General features: G+C 46.2%; 1 protein-coding gene across 1 annotated transcript in view; it reads left to right on the top strand.

Moving 5' to 3' along the window:
- ANTXR2 (ANTXR cell adhesion molecule 2) overlaps positions 1 to 23,305 on the top strand; it is a 73,409-nt gene that overhangs the window by 9,342 nt on the left and 40,762 nt on the right. Inside the window, exons 6-8 of the mRNA XM_031066376.1 lie at positions 11,487 to 11,547; positions 12,516 to 12,611; positions 15,253 to 15,322. Of these exons, the coding sequence (XP_030922236.1) occupies positions 11,487 to 11,547; positions 12,516 to 12,611; positions 15,253 to 15,322 (227 nt within the window). The remainder of the gene's footprint in view (positions 1 to 11,486; positions 11,548 to 12,515; positions 12,612 to 15,252; positions 15,323 to 23,305) is intronic.

Raw genomic sequence — 23,305 nt, 5'->3', positions numbered from 1 at the left:
GTTGGTTTGGATTTTGTGTGTGTGTGTGCGCGCTTTTTTTGTAGTGCGTGTGTAGTGGCAGTATTAATAGGATATTTGGTATGTTGTAATTAATACTTTTCTTTGCAGGGGTGTGGAGTGATTGTGACAATTAATTCTCATAACATTATAGCACTGATAAGTAGATCTAATTGAGCATGAAATAGTCAGTTTTCCTTTTTAGTCACTATTATAAATTCATTTCAGTTTTCAAGTTAGCTAGAGAATACAGACTCAGAGACACTGATCTAAAGGGGAAAGCTAATTTTGAACCAGATGAAAAGGAGATAGGTCACAAACATGCAGCAGTGTTGCTCAAAGTACAGAGTCAAAGGTGCAGTTGTGAAACCCTCTGTGAATGTTGCTGAACAATTTCTGTTCAGAAAAAACATTGTCTTCAGAAATGGTAGCAACCCAGCAATTAAAACCCCTGAGCAAAACTACAGCCCAGAACTGCTGAGGAGGGGATGCAGGACCCTCAACTACATTATCTCTACAGGTATGAGACTATTTGGCTGCTATCCTGTTACTTTTGCACTGTATTCCAGGAGAGCTGAGCACTTATTCTATGTTTTTTAGTGTTAAAAAAAAAGTGATGAATTCTAGCACAGACTGTCATACCTCCTCCTTATGCTTTCAGCATAAGCAACTACTCCAGTTTATTTTGTCTGGACATTTACACAGTGTCTGTTTAATCATGACCAGGGATTAACATTCAGGACAGTTGAGATGAACTAACCTCAGCTTAAGTGCCAGAGAGCTTGTGCCATGTTTCGACATTAGTTCTGATAAAATCCTAGGGAAGTGAGAAGGGTTGACACACCTCCATGCCATTGTTTCTGCTGAATAACATCCACTACTACACTACTAACTGCATCCAACTACACTACTAACATCCACTCCTGAAAGTCTGTGCAGACCTGTGAAGAGGGGGGTGCTTTGCAAAGTTTCCTGCCCTGCCAGCTTTGCTCATACCTAGCTTACAAGGTCATAACTAAGCAGCATTGTCAGTGTGAATAAATCTGAGCAAAACTCTAGAGCTTAAAAGCAAAATGCTGAAGGCAAGTTACTGCACTCTGAGGAACAGTCACTGATGGGGTTTGGCTGATTGTTACACAGAGTATAGCCTTGTGAGCAAGCTAGGACAGGGTGAAGGCTTTGGGGGGGGCACAGCTTCTGTCACCATGCCGCAGATCAGTACTAGATAAGGAAATGAAACCCTTAATTAAACTCAAGTTCTGCTGATTTGTGAGTGAAAGTTGTCTGGTTGTCTCTGCAGGCAGAATTGGACAAGGCTGGTACCTTGAAAAGTTACATTAAGGGAACTCACTTAAGCAACATTATCAGTGTATGACAGCTCTAACTAGACAAACACATTTTTATACTGAAGTAAGTTGACAGCACTTAATACAGGAAGTTAAAATATATTTTGTTCTTAGGAAACATCACAAAAACTTACCAGATAAGACTACAGGAACTGATACATGCAGAACTTTAGAGGAAGTAGGTCAAAATAGGGTCAGCCTAGACTTGTTTTATCTTGCAATGTTCCAAAATTTCTTAAAAATTCTACCTGGAAAGGATTAGAAATAGAATTGGTACTCTCTTCTTCTGCTTGTTCATTTTACAGGTGCTCAGAGGTTTTTGTGGGGTTTTTTTGGTTAATTTTACATGGGAAACTTACTGTTAAACATAATGGACACAAAAAAATAGATCAAGTCACGTGAACTGAGTAGTTGCATTGTCAATTGAAGCAAAATTCTCTCCAAGTTGGCTGAGCCTCTTGGGAAAAAGCCCTATGCCTCAGCATAAAGCTGTCAGTTTGTCCAGGAAAAATTGCAAATTGGGATACTTGAGGATCTGCCTCCTGGTGAAGGGGTGACCAGGGGAGAGGAGATCTCAGGGTTTTCAGGGTGCAAGCTGAGCTCCCAGGCTGACATGGAGTGACTTAGACCCATCCAAGGAGTGCACCTGGGACCAGTGAGGCCAAACAAAGGATTAAATGCACACAAGGTCCTTAAAGAAAACTAGATTCACCCAGTGTCAGACTCTGGCTAAAGGGGTATAAGCAGGGAGTGCTATAAAAAAGTAAATTGTTTGCCATAAACATATAAATTCTCTCCAGTTAAACTCTATGGGTGATGGAGAGAAGTCTGCTCCTGTTGCAAAGTGCAGTCAGCAAAATCCCTCTGGCATTCCGATCCCTTTGGACACCAGCGAAGGGTATCTATGGAATATCCTGGGGGTTTCCATGTCAGCTGGATGGTTCCTGTGTCACTGGCTGTGCATGGCAGCGTTGGAGTTACATGGCTCGGTGACAGCCCGCGTGGCAGGGCCCGTGGGGAGCTGCTGCACAAACCATGCGTGGCAGCGGTGCGCTCAGCGCTGCCCAGGCAGGGACAAAATCAAAGGTTCGTGAGAGGGAGTCAGTTTTGTTGAGGTAGGCAAGAGGTATTCATGTGAGGAACAATTTTAGCCTTTATGTTGATAAAACTTACTGCACTGGGTTCCCAAAGATATGCTCCAGCCTCTCTCCATGAATCTGATGCCTTCTTTTCCAGCTGTGCTGTCAGCAGCACTTCCTCAGGCTGACCTGGCTTTGGCACTGCGGGAGGGTGAATTAACGAACTCCCAGGAGTCCAACAGCATCTCCCACTGGTACTTGCTGTAAGGCAACAGAATTTTTGTTTAGGGAGGGTGGGAAACTTCCCACTGCCTCAGTGGTGCTCCAGGATCAGACACTGGAGAATGCTGGTTCCATGTCTCTAACCTGGCTGCTTACCAAGCTCTGCTGCCCAAACCCAGGATCCAGGCTGCAGCTTGGGGTACTGAGCAGCAATCCGGGACTACATGATGTTCAAGTAATCCCTGCTGCTGTGCAGCCCCCTCGAGCTAGGCTGCCTCCCTGCACTTCCTTGGGCAGCGTGCTCAGCCTGCTCCCTCCCTTTCCCCAAGTGCTGTCCCTCCACCATGGATGAAGGGGGGTCAGCCAGCTGACTGGACACGGTTAAGATTTTTCAAGGCCAAAATCAGCTTAAACAGTTCATTATCAATTATACATCAACTTAATTGGATCATTTCCTGTAGGAAGAAAATATGCTCGGTTTATGCACTGGGAATCCAGGAAGCAAACTATTAGACCTTTAAGGAGGTGGGGGGAGGAGAAATGCAGCGAGTTATCATTAAAAGAATTATTCTGATTAAATCAGTCATCTTATTTAATCCCCTTGGATGGTCTAATCTTCAAGCTGCACTGAGTGCAAGGTTCAGAACTAACGCTGTGCTATGTTTTCCATGTGATTGAGACTGAGGAGATAGTTTTGGGAATTACTGCATGTAGTTGTTAAAAGGAATCAATGGCCTGGAATAGAATGCTTTCTGCTCTACCCTTCACTGCCATGCAGCCCTCAGTTTGACATTCTCTGACATATTACAAACCATATAATGTTCTCCTGGAGCACAGTGAGCTTGATAAGCCAGCACCGGCACTGACATGACTCCAGTTAGAGTGAGCGTGCCTGTGCCCGGTGATTGGGATGGGACTTGTCAGCCAGCCCTGCACGCCTGGCAGCTCTCTTACATAAGGGATGCTGCACAACTGGCTCCAAAGGAAGCAGCCACAGGTCCAAGTGAAATCCAGCCACTCCTTAGTGAGGAAGTTTCTTTGAGCCAGATTTTTCTTTCTAATTAGAAAAAAAATAAATAGCCCAAACAACTTTTTTTCCTGTCATGGAAAGTAACAGTTTGTCTTGATTCCTAGTTACATTACTTGATAAGTAATAGTTTTAGGGTTGTTTTTAGTAATTTGGGGGTAAAGGTTCCAATGCTGTTAAAATACTCATCTCATGACCCACAGTTTTGTCATCTCCATTTGCTTTCCTCAGTGGCTGCCAATGAGGTGCTGCTCAGCCTTGGTGTAATTAGAATATTCTCACTAACCTAACGCCGCGCCAGGCTTCTCTCGGGTGGTGATTTTATGCAAGACCATATGTCTCAGGGATTTTTTTCACTTAGATAGGGGACAGGGTAGCAGCCTTCCCCTTCCCTTCGCTCTTTGTCCACGGCACTGCCAAGCAGTGTCAGGGAGCAGGCTGGGCTTGGCAGCGAGGTGTAGTCACAGGCACAGATGTTTGGCAGCAGAGAGAGGTAGGAGCCATGAGATATTAACTGCTGCAGTTCCTGCTCTCACTTTGTGGGAGAGAAGCACCAAAATGGTGTTTCCTTGAAAAGCATGTGTTTCATTCCAAGTCACCCTGAATTGATTGCCTTCCCTCTAGTGTGAGGTGGTCCTGCTGCCTCATGCCTTTCTGCACAGATCGGTGCTGGGGAGATAAATGACAGAGCTTGCTTGAACACAGCAGAGGCATGTGATGTGAAACCAACACAAGAAAGAGTGAAAGGCTGCACTTTGGAAACAGTTAATTTCAGGGAGTTCAAGCATTAATTGCTACATGGACAGGCTGGTCTGTCCAGAGCCTAAATTGGGCTGCAAAGGTCCTTCTCACTTAAAAAGTCTGATAAAGGTTTCTCGAGTGTAATCACAGAAATCAAGAGCTCTACTTAAATTTATTTCCTCTTATAACCTACTCTAGATCTCTTTTTTTAAAAAACTTAATTCTATACATAAAAAAAGCAACAGCTCATGAATGAGAAATCTGTAACAATGCCAGCCTACATACACCTTAAATTCTTCATCACTCTCATTTCACACACGTTGACTTTACATGCTATAAGAGTCACTGAATTCAGCACAAAAAATCCTGCCCAATGCACAGTCAGCATTTCATTCTCTAGAACAAAACCAGTGAGTCCAGCAAACCAATTATACACCTCTTGCTTTACTTTTCTTTCCTTTTTACTGTCTTAGCAGTAGTGGGAAAAAAAAAAGGTTTGAGTTAAAAAGAAAAAAAAGGAAGCAAACTGCCAGTAATACTTCTAAGTGACTCATAGAAAAACAAACATACATGGAAACATGGGGTAAGCCCAGTCCTGCTGCAGCCAATCGGAAGGAATGAAGCAGAATAGTTGTAGGAACTGAACTAAGCACCTGGATGAGCTCAATTGGACACAGTTAACCCAGCACCAGGACAATGCTGCCTTCACCATCCATTGCTCTGAGGAGCTCCACAGCCCCGAGCTGGGATGGGGCTCCGGAAGGCATTGACTCACCAGAGAACGGTCTTGCTCAGGAGCAGTGTTCTGTAGGCTGGAACAGCCTTCTCCAGCTCTGATCCGGGCTTCTGGGCCCCATTGACATGCCCTTCTCCACCTGTTTAGGCAGGAGCCCTGCTGTTCCCTACTATTTAAATAGCTGCCCCCACATCCAGTGGCATTTCTGAGCAGCTAAACTGGGAGCCCAAAGGTGCAGGCAATTCCTCATCAAGAAAAGGCCCACAGCTCACAGTCATTGAGGCTTGGCCTGCATGCACAGATCCAGCTGAGGCATGGAATGCTCAACATAGATTTAAACACTCTTTATGTTATCAGGGCCCTCTCAGACATCACCTTCCATTACTGCCCCCCCACTTGCCATAACTTTATGACACTGACAATCCATGTGTTGCAGTGACAAGTATATGAGATACATGCTTACCGCTGTGTCTTGAAATATGTATCCTGATGAGAGATGCAGTTCTTGATGAGGCTGGTTTTGTGGTTACCTGAGGGAGGAGCTTGACACAGTACAAGAAGTACATCCTCATAGCCTGTCACACCATCAACAGTGTTTATTTTCTAGCTCTGTTTTTCTTGAGCTTACAATTTTGTTCACCAGCTGTTCTGCTTGTAGCATCCCTAGAGAAAACCCCATGTTTGGGAGGGAGAGAGGAAAGAAAAGGAATCTCCACAGAAAAGAGCTGCAGGCAGTAGTAGCTGAGGTTGCCGTGCAAGGGTGCTTTCAGGGCTGTGCTGCCATCTCTGGCTTGTGCACACTGGCTGGCAGTGTGTCCATGGACTGCACTCCAGGATGCCTTCATGCGCCCACCAGGGGACAAAGCTGCAGGGATGTAATCTGTGCACACACAAAGTGTGGAAGCCATCCTGTTGTGCTGTCAGGGGTTTTGCACAAGCCTTGCCATACAGCAGTAGAACAAAGATGAGCTTGTAAAGGTGAACATTTCCTCTTCTTTAAAAACCGGTTCTGGAAATAGCAAGTTGGATGCATTTGCTCTGTTACGGGACGTACACTTGGTTCAGAGACTCAGGCTGCCTTTCTCCAAAAATCACAGCAGCCTGATTTGTGGTCAGCTTCTGGTGAGCACTGATGTAAACAGAGGTGCAAGTTTGAACGGATCCACAGGGAGGAAAGGCCACTGGTGGCCCTAGAAATCCTTATTTATTCAGAGTTGATAGCATGCCAGGTCTGACCAAAATGTGTCAGCAGCTGTCTCCTTCCAGCAGTTCCTGGTTATTCTGACCTCTGTCCCAGGAAGCAAATGCTTTACACAGCCATAGAGCACTTTCAAGACTTGGAACCATTACAGTGGTTCAGTGAAGAATCCAGCTGTGATGATGACCTACCCAAACCCTGAATGCAGTTTACAGTTCTGGGCAGGAACAGATGCCATGCAAGTTATGATTTATGGTGCTTCCTGCTGCCAAAAACTTTTGAACTGCATACAGGGCTAAACGAAACTGAGCAAGGTTGCAAGACAAATTGACACTTAGCGTATTTTGTTAATTATCTCTGTATGGTTGGGCTGCTCATGGCTTGTTACTAGTGCATTGTTCTCACTATTTCATGGAACACAACCTTCATTAGTGTTCTGGAAGGGAAAGTTGTTTGTGTAACACTGTGCCACCTGGTACAGCTCTGTTCCACAGCATGTGCTGAGAGAATGGCAGGCTAAATACTCGAAAAGCTGCAGAAGCCATCCTACTTTGCTGTTAAACACTGAGAACTTGGAAGAGGCAGCAGTGAGGGTGAAAAGAGAGTCCAGGCAGAGTCACGCCTGGTCTCTGACAGGCTAAAGAGGTCTTGGAAGGTCCAGAAAGCACATTTTCCACAAGAAGAAATGTTGCCTAAAGCAGGGGAAAGATCACTGGCAAGGCAGAATGGATAAACAGAGGTGGAGTTTGCAAAGACCATGAGCAGTGGGGAGCTTGATGTCAGCCTGTTAGTTGGCTGCCTTTGTGCAGTGTGCTGCAGGGACATCTGCCCTTTCAGTGCTGATGTCAGAATTTGGGTGTGGATGTTTCTGCAGCTAGGGGCTGACAACACCCCAGTGTGCGGTCAAGTTCAGACACCTGCAGGTCAGAAACAGGCAGAGTTTCTCCAACAGCTGTGGTGGGAGGAAATGTGTTAGTAATGACAGAAATGGGAGTCTACTGCTTCAGAAATGGTGCACTGAAGTTTCTGTGAGCCTTCAGGAACCTTCTAGTGCGAAGCATGTAGAAAGCCATGAGGACAGATATGGATTTTAAGTATTCCTTAGCAATCAGGAAAGTCTGGGAAAAATGCACTAGGTGAAAATGGGGTCACATGGAAAAGCTGGTAAAGCTTTTGGTAATGGTAAGTGGACCTGATAAATGGACTTCCTATAACTGTTTTAGGAAGATTGACATGTATGCTTGCTTGTAAACCACTGAAATAGCCTGGAGACAGGTGGTTTAAAGCTCCACAGCCACAGCTGGGATGGCCGTGCTGTTCCCAGAGGAGCTGGGCAGCCCAGCAGCTGATTGACAGGTGACCCTTTCAGCAAAGAAAAGCTTGTTTGGGCAGGTAGGACCCAAGGTGTGTCAGCGAGCTTGCATCGAGGGTGAGTTGGCTTGAGGGTGTCCCCAGGTGTCTTGGGTGCCTCTCTTCCGGTAACTTCTCCTCTCAGAAGTGTTCTGAAATGATCAACTTGCTTTACTGAGAGATGCTATAGGAACTGCACAGGGCCCACTCAAGAGCTGTAAGAAGGGATTTCACTGAAGGGGTGGGTCAGAGGCTGCCCTGCATGCATCCATCAGAGTCAGTGTGGAGCACAAGCTGCATTTGTGCCACTGGTTCTGGTGCTGGCTGCTCTAAGAACTGGCCCTAAAAAACACCAGGGTTTAAAACATAAGGTCCTTGGTTGCTGCTGCTGCAGTGTGGCAGCAATGTAACAAGTCCTCAACATGGAGAAGCTACAGAATAATTTCCTCAGCAGTCTGTTGTGTTGCTGTTGAACAAGTGGATGTTTGGGGCATGGATTCCATGTCTCATTTTTGTACAGTCCAAGAGACTGCCTGCCTAAGAACAGAATTGCAGCGCCTTCTCCTGTCCCAGCAGCCACACCTTTGCTAACGAGTCACAGCTGTGGCCACTTTTCCTGATAGACTCAGGTTCCAGCTGGCACCATTCGCACACTGCACAGGTCACATCAGAAGGCCATGAACAACCTCTAGTCTTAACACAGCTCTCCACTGCTGAAGCTGCAGGACAGCAGGACAAAGGCTGACAGGTTTCTACTCTATTTTGCACTTGGGGTTGTGGGGAATTGGTTCTCTCTGGTAAAGCCAGCCCTGGGAGGAGGGGGAGGGCAGGGAATGAGAGAAAAGCCTTTGTGAGCCTGGGAGCAGAGTCCTATATTTGGTGAGGACCTCTGGAGACAAAGTGGATGACATCAATTCTCAGAATCTCTCCTTGCATGCTGTTAAAGTAAGACAATTTGTCTTATTTGAATTTATGTCAGCAGAGTGCTTAACTATCCTATCCAAGGATGGCCTTATAAAGTTATTATTTCAACTTTTCTTGTGGGCAGTAGGTTTCTAAATAATGAATTTGCAGTGTCTTGGGTTATCCTGAACTGGAAAAGAGGGAGCATTGTATAGATTTTTGTGGAGTTTGTTTTGGTCTTGCTGACTTTGCAGCCCAGGTTTCCACATCAGGATAGTTTAAAGTTAGTTTTAAATTCTAAAGGACAGGGGTGTGAAGGCATGTTAAATAATGCACATGGATCATAAGGGAAATGGGTAAAATGCCTTCACATGATTTCTCCCCAAGGGAAAAAAAGTTACTATTGGAGTGCTGGAGTGCACTGTGCTGGCTGGAAGGAATAGCTTGTGTGGAAAGGGAAAAAAGATTGAAACAGGCAGAAAATAGTGAGTGGGAACAATGAAAGGTGTTAAGTTTCTGTACCTTCTCCTAAGACGTGCAAATACGTTCATTTCCCCCACACATGAAAGCACATGTGGCAATTGCTGTACTGTGAAAATATCCTCAGTTTCCCATGGTGGTGGCAGAATCCTTGTCAGCCAAACCCTACCCAGGGCTGGTGCTCAGGACAGCTCATGGGCTTGGACCCTGCAGAGAGTGCGATGGCTCCTGTTTAACTCTGGGGAAACTCAGTTCTGAGCAGTGTTTCAGTGTTGCTTAGGGGGAGTGTTAAGGAGAACCCAGAGCAGCAGCAGAGGTTAAGCAAAGAACCAGATCTATGAGCTTCTAAAGGGCTCCACCTGAATCTACTTAGTCCTTGACGAGCTTTGATGTCTGCTTTTTAAGCTAACTTAGTCCTTGAGGGGAGGGGCTTTTGGGGACAAGGCACATTTCTCTACCATTATCTTTTTTTTTTCCCCAAGTGTGGACTATCATGAGGCTTTTTGAAGGATAGCAAACAATCTGACAAATTTACAAAGCCAAATTTGAGTAGTCTCAGAGGTTTTTTCACCCCAGTAGAAAATTTGTCTGGGGGGGAATGGTAGAATTAGGCCACCAAGCTTGCAAAGAGATGGTCTCTAAACAGTACAGCTTGCTTAAGCTAAGCAAAGAACAGCAGTAATAAAAATGATGAAAAACTATTGTTGAAGCAGTTATTTCTAGATCAGTATTAACATCTGGTATTTTCTGCTTTAGCCAAGAGCATGCATGAAAATGGATTCCATGCAGGAAGTCAGTGTATCCTGACCCCTGCATTGAAATTTGCTTTTGTTCATGATTTGTCATCATTTTATCTACACCGTATTTCAGCTCAATTGGAGTTGTCATGTCTGCCCCTCCCAGTTTGTTCCTAAATCCAAAGGTAGTTAAATATATCCAGGTAGGTTTTTTCCTGATTTATATTGCATTTGGAAGCACAGTGTTAGAAAATTCACCCTGGGATGTAATGAAACCAGAGAACTACTGCTTTGCAAAGGAAGTCCCACACTGTCTTCCCCTCTCCGCAGCCTCCAGGTCATACCAGTGACCATTCCTCAAACACTAGGCAAATGGGGCCAGGACAGGGGTTGGAAAGTTCTCCCTCTAAAAACAAAATTACTGAATTCTGTGCCACCTGCTGGATCTGTGCTTCACATAAAGCTGGCCTCTAGTCTCAGCTTCACTTGAGCTATTTATCTGACTCTTCAGTAAAAACAACTGAACACGCTTTTACAGCAAAGGAATAAAACGCTATACAAAATATTCCCCAGCCCTCAAACAAGCCATGGATAGCTTCTCTCCACACTGCAATAGGCATCAAGAGGCTAAAGCCCTTTTTTGGAAGCAAGATCCTCAGCTAATGTGAACTGCTTGGCTTGCAGCGAACTCTGGGCTACATTCTTTCCTAAGATCTCTGTTGCTGCATCTCATCCAAATGCACGTCTCCATTTTTTAAAATACCACTTAATTTTTAACATGGGTTTTAAAGCACTAAAAGATGAATTTGGGCACAACAGTTTTTGGGGAGAGAGGCAGCACAGGAAGTGTTCGGTGAGGCAAGATGCTCTCTTTCTTGGAGCTTGGCGTGCTTCTTGTCAGAACAGTGCCCACATGATTGTTTCTGCTGGGCCTGGGTATACAGCAACAGGAACCACTGGGAAACATCACAGAGTGTAAGGAGTCCTACTGAGAGGAAGGCAGGAGTTAAGAGAGGACATGCCTAGGAAGTCTGGGGCAGCTCAGCAGCAGGCACACACCTGGCAAGTGGAGACAGAGAGGGGACGGTAACAGGACTCTCCGTCGTGCACGTGATTGCAGGGCGCTGAACTGATGCCATGGAATGTTTAGGAATGCTTGCTAAAAATACCACATACAGCAGGGAGAGCTGAAGTGAGATCCCTGTCCAAGGGCAGGCAGTGCAGTCAGGAACACCGCTGTCACTGTGCCTCTCCACGCAGGGCAAGGTGCCAGCAATCACAGTAATGTGCACTTGGCTGGACCAGGTTCCATTGCTGGAACACTGCTTTTCACTGAATTAGGTTTTGGATCAGGCTCCTTGTGATTCATTTTTGGCTTACACATTAGGATTGGGGTTCATGGAAAATCAGGATAGGGATCTGGACATAATTATATTCTAAAGGCTCTCGGGGTTTAACAAACTAATCCAAGCCTTAGGAACTCCTAGACTTGACTGTGCAGGTGTGCAGGAGCTGCTCATGCTCCAGGCAATGTCCTGCAAAGTCAGACTTAGCAAACCAAACTTATAGCTGTATGTGTGTTCTAGGGAAAAGCATTTGTTTTAAACTAAGATTGCTCATTGAAATAGTTCTGTGAAAGCTATTTGTGACTATTTCCTCCTTTGCAATAGGTTTTGAAACAATCGTGCACTGAGATTTTATATTTGGAGCCATCCAGTGTCTGTGTAGGAGGTAAGGTTTTATAATTTCAATATACTATTCAATTATTATAGGACTATTGTTTCCCCCTGTTTTATCCAAAGGAAAACTGCATGTCTCTAGAATAAAGCATTTCTAATTCAAGTCCTCAAGAAGTTAAAGAAACATGAGATTTCTCTGTTGCCTTCTTGTTCTCCTCAGAGGAGCTGACCACCAGGGCCTGCTTCCTAGCTTGGGTAATGCACATGGAAGTTGGAGAGCATTTACTTGCCCCTCTCCCATGAGTCTGCTCTGCACTTGTCTCATATCTGCCCCAAAATCTGTGGCGTGTAAGAACAAACCACATGACTGCATTTTTGGGCAGCAAGAGAAATATATTAATGAAATAGAAGAGCTGCATGGAATTTTAAAGTCTTGTCTTCTTTCTAAGCTTCATAATCTATGCATAGTTGGAGATCAATCAAAATAAGGTAGCTGCAAAACATTACTTGGATATTTTTATGAAAATGTGGATGCTCTGGATGAAGTCAGTGGCCCTGGTAAAAAAACTCTTCACTCCTCCTCTGCACAGCTCACAGATAGTGTGGCCCTTAGGCAACTTGCAGAGAAATAGTACTAAGGAGAAATGTTTTCTTCATCTGGTACTTCCAGTGAGCCTGATCTGGGTTTGGGGAGTCTCCTTGTTCTGACTCCCCCATTTCTCATTCACTGAGAGACTGTGTCTTACTGTGCAGCTGAGCCCCGGATCATGCTGATAGCCTGAATCTGCTTCCAGTTTCAGAGGGCTGTCTCAGTAAAGATTTGGGAACAAATTGTGCCTCTGCCAATTTATAAGGAGAATTCAGTACAAGGGTTCAGGAAAAAGGAGATCTCACTAAGTTGGAAGCATTACTATGGTGTGCTTTGTTTATTGCAAACTAAATGAAATTGCCCTGGTCTAAGTGTAGCTTTCTGCAGTGCACTGCAGTTTGGTGATTTTGTGTGTTTGCTTTCCCCTCCAGAGGAGTTTCAGGTTGTTCTCAGAGGAAGCGGCTTAACCCTTGGTGGGAGAAGTGACAGTGTGACCTGTACCTATCAAGTGAACGGAACAACAATCCGTAAGTGCAGGCATTTGCCATCTCCTGCCTCTGTAGCCCTGCAGTTACCTCAGCTCATGACAACTCAAAGAGAAAAATAGCCAAGAGGAGGAGAGCAGGAAAGCTCTGAGGATTAGTAGAGGGAGGAAAGCTGTTTCACACTCTGCTCAATGGTTTCAATTTGCTACCAGGTGCCTTCAGCTGTGAGTGGGCATTAGCATGGTGAGAAGTGTTTGGCTCCTGATGTTTGGGCAAGCAGATGTTTGCTGATGAACCAACCCGTGGCTGCAGTGTACTGACTGAGGTCCCTTTCTGCACAATAATCCTGGCCAAGACATCTCATTGCAATTCCCAGAGGCACTTACCTTGTTTTTTGCAAGGTCTGTGCTGGTCCTGGGTGGTGTGCCAGGTGTGCTGTGGGGTTCAGGGGCGCGTCAGTCCTCCTCCTGCAACAGCACAGAGAAAGGCCAGGTCAGAGCAGTGGTGTATTTTGTCCTGGTCCATGAGCTCTGTCTGCCCAGCATCAGGGCTGACTGCAGCCATAGTGCAAAGCAATTCTGTTTCAGATGTGACCACGACACCTTGTACTGGCAGTTCCCTCTAGCTTATACGTGAGTTTGCTTTTTTGTATCCAGAAGTTCAAATGGATGGCTAGGATAAGTACATCAAACCCCTAGCTCTAAACAGAATTCCATAGAAGCTAGCTAGACTGGAAAAAAACCAAAAAAGAAGTTGAAGGAAAAACTACAACTGATTTTTCCCTGCCTACTGTCTGATTTCTGTATTAGCCTGTCTTAAATTCCTTCACAATCGAATTTGTTTTTCCAGTGCAGTTTCTTCCTTACCCTGGATATTGTATATACTGCAATGGGTTGCCAGTTTCTCCTGCCTGTTAAATAGCTACAATAATTTGGCAGAATAACAGGGTAACCCAGTAGTTCGGGACGCAGGCAGCCTTTGTAAGTCAATTCCGCTTGTATAAATTCCCCTTCAGTTTCCATTACAATTGTCACCTCTGCTTCCCATTGCCCACAAACACGTGCTACCATCTGATGTGAGAATTGCCAACTACAGCTCTGGGCTGCTTGTTTTTTCTTGGCTTCAGAAGGGGTGTGCTGAAGCACATGAGGGTAGGAGAATGGCACAGTGATGTATTGATTACGAAAACACAATCTGCTCTATGGGGTCTTGCCAGGGCCTGCTACATCCCCCTGGTCCACGTCTTCAGCAATGGACAACAGCGAGCTGCTGGAGAGTAGTACAGGAAGAAGGCAGGGACATTTTAAGTGGGACATTCCAAGTGGTCCTTCCCACAGTACACGAGGTCATTCTCTACAGCTCTGTGCTGGACTCTGAATGCCTGGTTCAGAGGAAGCCTAAAGGGGGCCAGTGGAGCCAGGATGAACAGGAAGACAGGGAGGGCACTTGGAGCAGTAGCAGGAGGAAGGAGATGGTCCCAAGAGAAGGACAACCATCGTCATGTCATTGCAGTCTCCTCTACATAAGACTGGCAGTCCCTCTGCAGAACCCTCAGTATGTGAGGGCACTCGGGCAAGGATCTGCTGGTGTTGGAGTTGCCCTCACTGAGAGCGTGGGCTCTCTCTGGGACCAGCCTCTGAGCACACCCTTACTGTGTCAGCTCCCCAGCTTTTAAAGGATGCATTTGGCATCTTTCTCATTCTGCATTTATAAAGAACCATTACCAAATGCTAGAAAGGAAACCTGCCAAATGGAGCTGTGGGATAGAAAAATAATCTATGAAACATACCATTAAGACAAAAACATATGGCAATGTGCTAATCCCTCTTCCCCACCTCACAACTAGCCCCAAATCTAGGCCAAGCAGTCAGTGCAGATTATAGCACATATGAAAATCTCATTTATGCCAACAGCTCCTCCTTCAGCTGCCCCTGAACTGCTTGTCTGTCTGCCTGTTCCTGAAATGCAGGACAGAGTCATCGCCAAGTTGATCTGGCAGATCAGTTATCTGCTCTCACCCCACAGTCAGGAAATAGTCCTTGCACAGAAATCACCAGTCCTGTCATGGGGAAGTACAGGCTAATGGTGCTGCACACAGGAGCTGGATTTTCCCCAGCTTACCAAACACGTGAGGCAAAAAAGCTCTATCCTCCCTTCCTCACATCTGTAGAACAGAAATGCTGTACTGGGCACAAGACTCTACAAATAAGTGCTTCATGTGCTCTACAGATAGGTGCTTTGTAATGTAAGAGGTTTGCCAATCACACAGACTCAAAAACAGAAGAAACACTGGAGAAAAAGACTCAAGTCACAGCTAATAAAACAGTCCTGCAATGCAACGCACAGGGATGGAGCCAACTAGAAACAAACCTTCATCTTCCAGCTACCAGGAAACTACTAATAGTGTTCTCACTCTCCACAAAGACGGTGTTGATTCTAGGAAGTGTTCTCTCTGGAAGAGCATGAGCTGACTTGAGTAGCTCCAATAAGCACTGTAACGTGGGCTCACCTGGCATTTACAGCTGGCTCTGGGGCTCACTGTTCCTTACCTTGGGCCTTCTTTGCTGCCAGTTTCAGCCAGAACAGACTAGTAAGGAGCATGGGAACGGAGGGAGCTCACAGCATGGCAGATCCTCACCTAAGCTGCACAGCATAGTAAGCTCATGTGATTTTTGTTTTTCAGATGAAAGGCCTAAAACAGTAGAATCTGATTTTTTGCTCTGCCCTGCACCAATCCTGTACAAAAGTGGCCAGTAAGTACTGAACCAAATGCGAGCACATGTTTTGCTGGAATTTGGCACCATTATAGCTGACATTAACTGGGAGGGGTTTGGCTGAAGGCAATATTTGGTTGCTTTTACAGGGGGTAGTTTGTTGCTGCATTTTTCCTCCCCTTCTTGTGTTATTTCCCTGGTGTATATGCCAGCTTTGGAGTGGACTTAGAGTAGTCATCTGTGATCAAACCCATTTGGACAGTGCCTTAAAAATAAATATTCAGCCAGTTTATGAAATACTGAAAAGATCTGGCTTGTCATAAGTTCTATGCAGATTAGCTGTTTTAACAGGGCATAATATGCTCTCGTCCAGATCATCTCCAGGCCCACTGTTAAAGAGATGACATTACCACTGACACTTACAAGCTATTATTAAAATTAGGTGCCAGGACATGTATCCCTGCTCCACACATCCTGATCCAGTGAGTTAACAGCTCCAGCACTGGGGCTAAACTGCAGCTCTGGCCTTATTCTCAGTGTCACCGGCCAGGGCTGCACATTACTTCCGGACCTTGGAGAATTAATCCTTCCCTACTCCTCTCCAACTCAAAGGTGCCTCAGGGCCTTATGATCACTTGGACTTCATTGTGCACATTTCTGAAGACCCTAGGCTAATCTGAAATCAGAAAACTGCACATCAGATCTGGGTCCTGTGGGAGGGCCAAGGCTTTGGCTGTTGGCTTCCTCCCTGCTTGTCAAGTAGTTATTCCCAGAGACTTACTAGGCATGAGGCTAGTGCTAATCCAATGGGAAGCATAGCAGCTCTGCATTGGCCTTGATCTGTGGCACTTCAGGAGCTGAAGAAGTAAGTGTGTTGTATAGATGGCTGGTCTGTAGCTGCATTTCTGACTTGAGCAACAATCAGCCGCCTCAGTTGTGCTGTCAGATGGACAGCAAAGCTCCAGAAGCACATCTGGTTTGTGTGTTGGACAGCAGGCTAGGGGAGGGAAGCTGGAAAGCCGTGGAGCAAGAACGTTCAGTGCCTGACCCCAGTGGGCGGCTGGGGCCAGAGGGTCTGCCTCCCGAGCTGTGTCATGGCTGGCAGGGAGAACAGGCACAGAGCAGAGCTACATGCAGAGCAGAGGGAGGGTGAGGGACTCAATACTGATCTGTTTCCTGATGCTGCTTTTACATGGCTGTGTGACAAATGCATCTTGTGCCACATGCAGCAGGGTGTCAGACCCCTGTGCCTGCTGAGCGGCCTGTGCATCCCACAGTGCTGCAGCTCTGCAGCCTCTGGCTCAGCTAAAACCAGTCAGCACCACCACAGTTGTAAGGGAACTGATTTTGTCATCAGGACAATGCCAATCAGTCAGGTTTAAACCCCTCCTCCCCAGGCCAGGTATTTCAGGGCAGTTACTGTACAACAGAAGAGCAGTAGCAAACCACATACACTCCCAGTATGAAGCATGCATGACATACAATCCCAGTATGAAGCTCCCCAAAAGGTGATGCTGTAACGGCTTTTCCACACACAGTTTGTCCCAGAGTACATAAACAGCCAGTCCTGCCAAAGGCATGTGAAGTGCATGACATGTCTGCATAGGTTAAAGCCATGGAAGTTAGTTGCACATTCTGCATTTTTCCTTACACTGTGGAGTGGTACTGAACCAGACAACTGCCACCCTGGAACTGCAATGTGGATACTGCACCTCAGCACAATGCAGTTGGAGTTCTACAGGTTCACAGGAAAACACCTTTTCCCAAGTTACCATGTGAAACACAGTTCCCTGACATACTATTGAAAGAGTTGGAGCTCTGCCCCAGAGCTGAGCAGTTTACTGTGCAGAAGACTGACAGCTATGAAAGATATGTACGTACTTGAACTCTTGACTTCCCATTGGCACAGCCTAGACTAGTTCTGGATATCTCCCAGTAATTCCTCATGTAGTGGAGCTAATATTAGTCACTAATGTAGCAACAACTGCTCTGTTCTTTTCTAGTGCTCTTTTGGGTGGATTTAAGAGAACACAAGCAAGTCTGAGTTAGCTGCAGGTTTAAAAGCCACACAGCAAGCTTAGTTTCTGGGTGAACAGTCAAGACTCACGTAACAGGTTTCATTGTATTTTTCCCTAATTGGAGACACTTCTTGTTGCCTGATGAATTAGCAGTTTTCACATGCAGAGCAATACTAAGCTGTGTGAAATAGATAAAATGCCAAAGTATTCAGGATGTTGGGATGGTGAGCCCCTACTCTCCTGGAATTGGGCCATGGTGTGTTTCTGCTTCCTTCCCAGCTGTTGGCTACATTGAGTCTGGAACTTCCCAAGTGCCAGCTGTAGATTAAACCAAGCATTTTTTTCAGTCTGCTTTTCCACAGTACCCTTGTAGCAGATGGATGTATCATCCTTAGGTTGGGTGACAACATGACTGTGCTGCCTGTGCCATTTAAAATCCCTTCTTGTCATGCTGCTTCTAAAGTGCAAAATTCCATAGTCTGCTTACAAACCCAGCCCACTTACAAGGCTCCTGATCAGCTAACAGCTGACAATTATTCACGATTTTCACAAAAGCACCCCATGCCTTATAAAACACATTACAAATTTGAACTAAAGCAGAAAGGGAAAGTACACATACACCTGGCAGGAAGGTGAGGAGGCTAACCCAGGCTGAATTGCTTTGAGAGATCACCTCTGCACTGTGATGGCAGGTGCAACAACACAGTCAAGCTGGTTAGTAAACAGAACTCTGATTCTACTGCACTGCCCGTTTAAAAGTCACATTTTGAAGGGCTCAGAATATTTTGAGAAAATCAGTTCTCCTTTTTAGCAGAGACTTGGATTTGTTGTCCTGCCACAGCTTGAGAGAATCAAACCAAGCCAGAGGTGGCTGTGACCTCTCCCTTACTGTACATCTTTCTGTAGCCATTCTGCCTCCGAGGGCAACCAGAGCCCTTGTCTCTTTCAAGAGACTGCTAGTGATCACTAGCCCTGAACACTAGTACAGGAAAAACAGTGATATTTACAAGTCTACATTCCCTGCTAGTTTCACTTCTGCTCTCTCACTGCCCTAAGCTCTGTGAGTTTGCATTCAGAACAATCTGTCTGTAGGCTTGGCTTCACCTCCAGCTGGCTTCTGCTCGGGTGAGCCATTGGTGAAACCCCCTGTGCCTTGCATGGAAATGCCAGTGGGAAAACCAGCATTTCTTGCACTGCCTGAACACTTACAAATTCGCTTTTATTAGGTGAGTGGGTGACAATAAATGCAGTTCAAACTAGCACAACCAAACACTGAAATGCTTCTACTCAATAGTTATATGACTACTACTTATCTCAGTCTATTTGAACTCTCATTTCTCACTGGAATATCACAATAACATTTTGGTACTGATGGTGCCTACTGCAAACATCCAATCTTGTGCAGACTCTCCTCTAAGCCAGGCAAGAAAGGATGGACGTAGGCCAGGCAGTGGATTATTCAAACTGAACCAACAGGCTGAGGAATTGTCATTGTTCTTAAAATAGTTCAGGGAACTACAGAAGGCTGTTTTTTCATGCAGCTGCAGTGCTGGCCAGCTTCCATCTTTGTGCATCCTGCACTTGAACTCAGGTTTTGCTAGGACAGGAGAATGCAGCACCCTTCTCCTTGGGCTCAGAAGCTTAAGGAATAACAGAGCCAAAAAAAAAAAAATCCCAGCCTAAACCTGAGTGTAAGTGAAACTTTTCTCACAGGTACCTCAGCTTGCATGCCAAGGTAGGACAGTCCACACTGCTGCTATTAATGACCTTATTTGCCCTCTATTCAAACCCTGCTGTCTTCAGCTTCCATTTATTGCTTCCTACATCCTGTCCAACACAAACAGCTGGTGGCACTTAAAGAGCAAAGATTCAATAGGAGTTATTTGCTGGGTGGTAGGAAGGAAAATGACTACTGCATTGTCAAATTCTCGGTTACCTGCAGTTTCCAAGGAGCTGATGGAGTCTGGGGCACCTCACTTGGCACAAAGCACACAGCAATGCAGGAGGTAATCTGCAAAATGAGGTTACCCCTCACATGCCTCACATTCAGCTCTAGGGGCTCTAGGATTTCTAGGTGCAACATGTTTCCATGACAGTGGAACAGGGCTCCCTTGAATCTTGCTTCCCATTTTCTAAGTGCCATTTTAATTAATACTAGCACCAGATTTAAGGGGAAGAGCATGGACACACGAAAGCAAACAGACACAGAGAAGATGAACAGATTGTGGGCTCCATCTTTCAGATGACCTCACTGGGTTTCTAGACAGCTGTCCCTTTGGAGAGCAGCTGGAAGGTGCTCTATGGAATGGTTGTCATGGCAGGCTCCTAACCAGGGATCCTGACTGTTCCCAGTACCCAAAGACAGATCCTCTTCTGCCCTGACTCCATGCACTGCTGCCTGTGACCTGGGAGTCAGGAACTGACCAACTGCTTTTGTGTCTCACATCTTGAGGAACCAGAGCCTGTTCCCTTGGGACAGTGGTGGTCCCAAATCCATTGTGCAGGCAGGATGCCAAGCAAGCACATGCACCCCCAGGCACATACCCAGTACACAGAGCAGCAGGGAAGCCAATCTTTGCAAATTTGACTTAACTATACCAAGGAATAATTTTTTCCACTGTTACTTCCCTTTTCTTCCCCATCAGCTGCAGCCTCTTGAGTCTCACTGCTTCCTCCCCTGTGGCACTGTGCTGGCAGCATGGATAGGCACTCAGCTAAGGCATTACCTGTGCACTCCAGCATTCATTAAGACCCTGTGGACCCCTTTCACACATTTATTTCTTGCTGCAGCTCCTTTATGGAATTGGTAGTATTCCCCTCCTGTTTCCTGTGCTTGATAAAGGCACTCAGGAAGTAAAAGCAGTGTTGAAGAAGCGATGCTTTGTGAGGTGACTGATGGTGACTATGTTTGCCTAATTAACTTGTGGCTAATAATTCTAAGTCATTAAGTAGCTAGTTAGTACATGCTCCAAATAAACACATCTGGTGCTGCCCTGAGTGGAGGCTGTGGCTGTGTGTGGGTGACAGATGTGCTGTTTCCCCAGCGCTCCCTTTTCCATGCCGAGCAGCATGGCAGTGCTGGAGCCAGGCAGCCTCGCGGCAGCTGCGCACTCCCCGAGTGGCTCCAGGGACTTGTGCCTCCTCTCCTCTGCTGCCCAGCCACTGCAGCCTGCTCTGGTGCCTCAGAACTGGCGTGCAGCTCCAAGGAACACCCTTCCCAATAGCTTAGAGACTCCTGCCTGCTGGGCTGAAAGGCAGCAGGAAAAGGGCATAAAGTGTCAGGCCACCCAAGGAGCACAGAGTTTAGAATTCCCTAGCCCTGCAGATTGATCTTTTGCTGAACAGCGGACACTGGGAATGATCATGCCTTGCTGTGTCACTGCATGGAACTGGTGGGCTGGGCTTGGAACAACCTTCCAGGGCAGGAAGAGTCCTCCCATGGAGGACAAAAGCCTTCTCCTTTCTATGGGCAGTTACTGCCTAGGTTTGCAGAGCTCATAACTCTCATCAGTCTTTGAAACAAGAACAGCTAGGATTGGTTTCATGCAGGAGAGACCCTTTCTTCCACTGAGGCTGTTGCCTGGTTTTTCAGGTCTTGGCTTTTTGTGGTGGGGCTGTTTAAAGTTGGGTGTTTTCCAGACAGAGGAAGGAGTTATGACAATGAAGTAAACAAGCAGCAGAATATTTTGCAAGAGGCTAATTTGGCAGGAATTACATCTTAAAAGTGAGACTTAAGTTGTAAGTTTCCAAGGGGCAAGTTAAGGTTTATTCCTAGTTCTGAGGGCACAGGAACCCTGATTACATTGTAACTGCCCCATAATGTCCCGCACAAGCTGTCATTAGAACTAGAGCTGCAGGCCCAGCCCATGACCTCTGTTTTGTCAGACACCAACAATAGCACAGCTGCCCCTGCCTGGCTGGGATCTCAGACCTGCCATTTGGCATGAGGAACAGAGCAAATGGGATAAATACACATAAACACATTGGGAAGGGAGGGAAAACAGAACAGAATGAACCAGAGCAGCAACCCACAACTTGTTTGATGGGGATGATTTAAGTAGGCATATGGTATAGTTAAATGTGCTTTCAAAAACATTGGCCTGATTCTTCAAGCAAACACAAAATAAATATCTGAATAGCATGCAAGCCGATCCGGCACCATTAATGCTCTCAGAGGATGCACTTCAGTGCTGGGGCTGACACACTGACATTCCCACACCAAGTGCCAGTGTCTCATGTTAGCATGGCACAGTTGTACCTCCCTCTAACAGTGCAAGCCTCAAAAGCAAGCAGGCCACGAGCTCGTAATTACACCTGACCTAGCAGCCAGTGTCACACCTTACTGGCCCAGTGTTGGCAGCACAGCCCAGCCACACCTCTCCCAGCTGGATTCACCCAGCAGTCCCACTGCCCTCACACACATCTAACTCTGGAACTCGCTGGGTACTCACCCAACACCCCTCTGCAACGCCAGGTTACTTGGTACCTCAGGCACACCTGCAGGTTACACCTCACGTTTATCTCACCATGTTCTACCACATGGACAAACAACAGCAGTAACCTGAGACAATCTGTCTTACCACAAAGTCCAAACTCACATTTAAAAGATGCCCCTGACAACTCCCCAGGTGTTTCACCCACAAATATTGAAGTACACAAATCCTCGTGATTTCCAGTGCACACAGGTACACACACATGTCATCATCTGTTTAGTCAGACAAGGCCAGAACTTGGTCAGGGTCATGGAATTGTGAAAAACATCCCTTTGCCTGTCTGAACAAGTGCTGAGAAAGGTGTGTGGAACTTAAGTGAGTTTTCTGATAACATGGAAGTGAGTGGCTGAAAACCAGAGTGAGGAGAGCTGTTGCTTACTATGGCTACCTTTACTACTGTTACTTTTGTTTTGTCACTTTTTCTTCTGCTGAGAAAGGTAAAAATTTAGAAAAGCTGTTGTCAGCAAAGGCAGAGTTTGCAAGCTGCAGCTCAGTCTCGCATGTCATTCAGGGTCACTCAAGAAAAGATTAATATGCTGTGGCTGTGTTGAGGATTTCTGTTCTCTCTCTAACTAACAAGTGACACTGAGCTCTTTCTGTAGTGCTGTTCACTCACTACCCTTAGCACAGCCTTTGTGGCAGTGCAGATAGGGGTGCCATTTGGCCACAGAGCTGAATTACTCACTGATGTAAGGGGCAGTGCTTGTGTTGAGTGCTGAGCCACTCGAAAGCTTGGCAGCTGGTGTCAGCATGCAGGCATGGGTTAAAGGACCAATTTTCCAAGCCTCATCCTCAGTCTGAAACCTACATGGCGACCACATACCACTTGGAAAAAAACATTGTTCACAGACAAGGGAACCAATTAAAAGGAGAATTCGATAAGATTGGCAAGTTAAGAGGCAGCTTGTTGACTAAAATATTTCCCATTCCACATAACACTGGTCGCTAGTGTGAGAAGGCAAAAGCACAAAGAGCCCAGTTACCTCTCAGAAGCCAGCTGTCCTTTGAGACACACTGAACAGAGGAGAGCAGGCAGCCTGCTGCTGCAGGAGTTCCCAATCCCCAGGATGAACTTTGGGCTCTCTCAGCTGCTCAGTCCTCTTCCAGCCTTGCCAGCAGCTCTCTGACATGGGAGTTGCAGCCATTCCCATCACCAGCCAAAAAGGAAGTCCCTGTGCTTCTCCCTTTTGACTTCCTGCTGCTTAGCAATTGGTAGGATGCCAGCTCCAGGTCAGGCTGTTTTCACCTGTTCACTGTTGTTTTCAGCGTTGCAGAGCCCCTGTGCTCAGGTGAAGGCAATAGCCCCAGATTGCTGCTGTGCCCATGGCCAGTCCAGACCTGGGCAGGATATTGGCATTACCCCTCATTGCAAACAGCTAGGCTTCCCCTGCAGCCCTGGGCAGGCAGCTAGGGGGTCAGAACTGCTCCCACCTGCACAGATTCTTCCTGTTGCAAACTCACTGAGGTGAAGTGTTTAATGTAGGCATTGTCTTTTATTTCCCTTCACAACA

Source organism: Geospiza fortis, unplaced genomic scaffold (genome assembly GCF_000277835.1).
Source record: "Geospiza fortis unplaced genomic scaffold, GeoFor_1.0 scaffold11, whole genome shotgun sequence".
Lineage (NCBI taxonomy): Eukaryota > Metazoa > Chordata > Aves > Passeriformes > Thraupidae > Geospiza > Geospiza fortis.
Note: the sequence above shows the minus strand (reverse complement) of the source record. Positions and strands in the feature narration are given on the sequence as shown.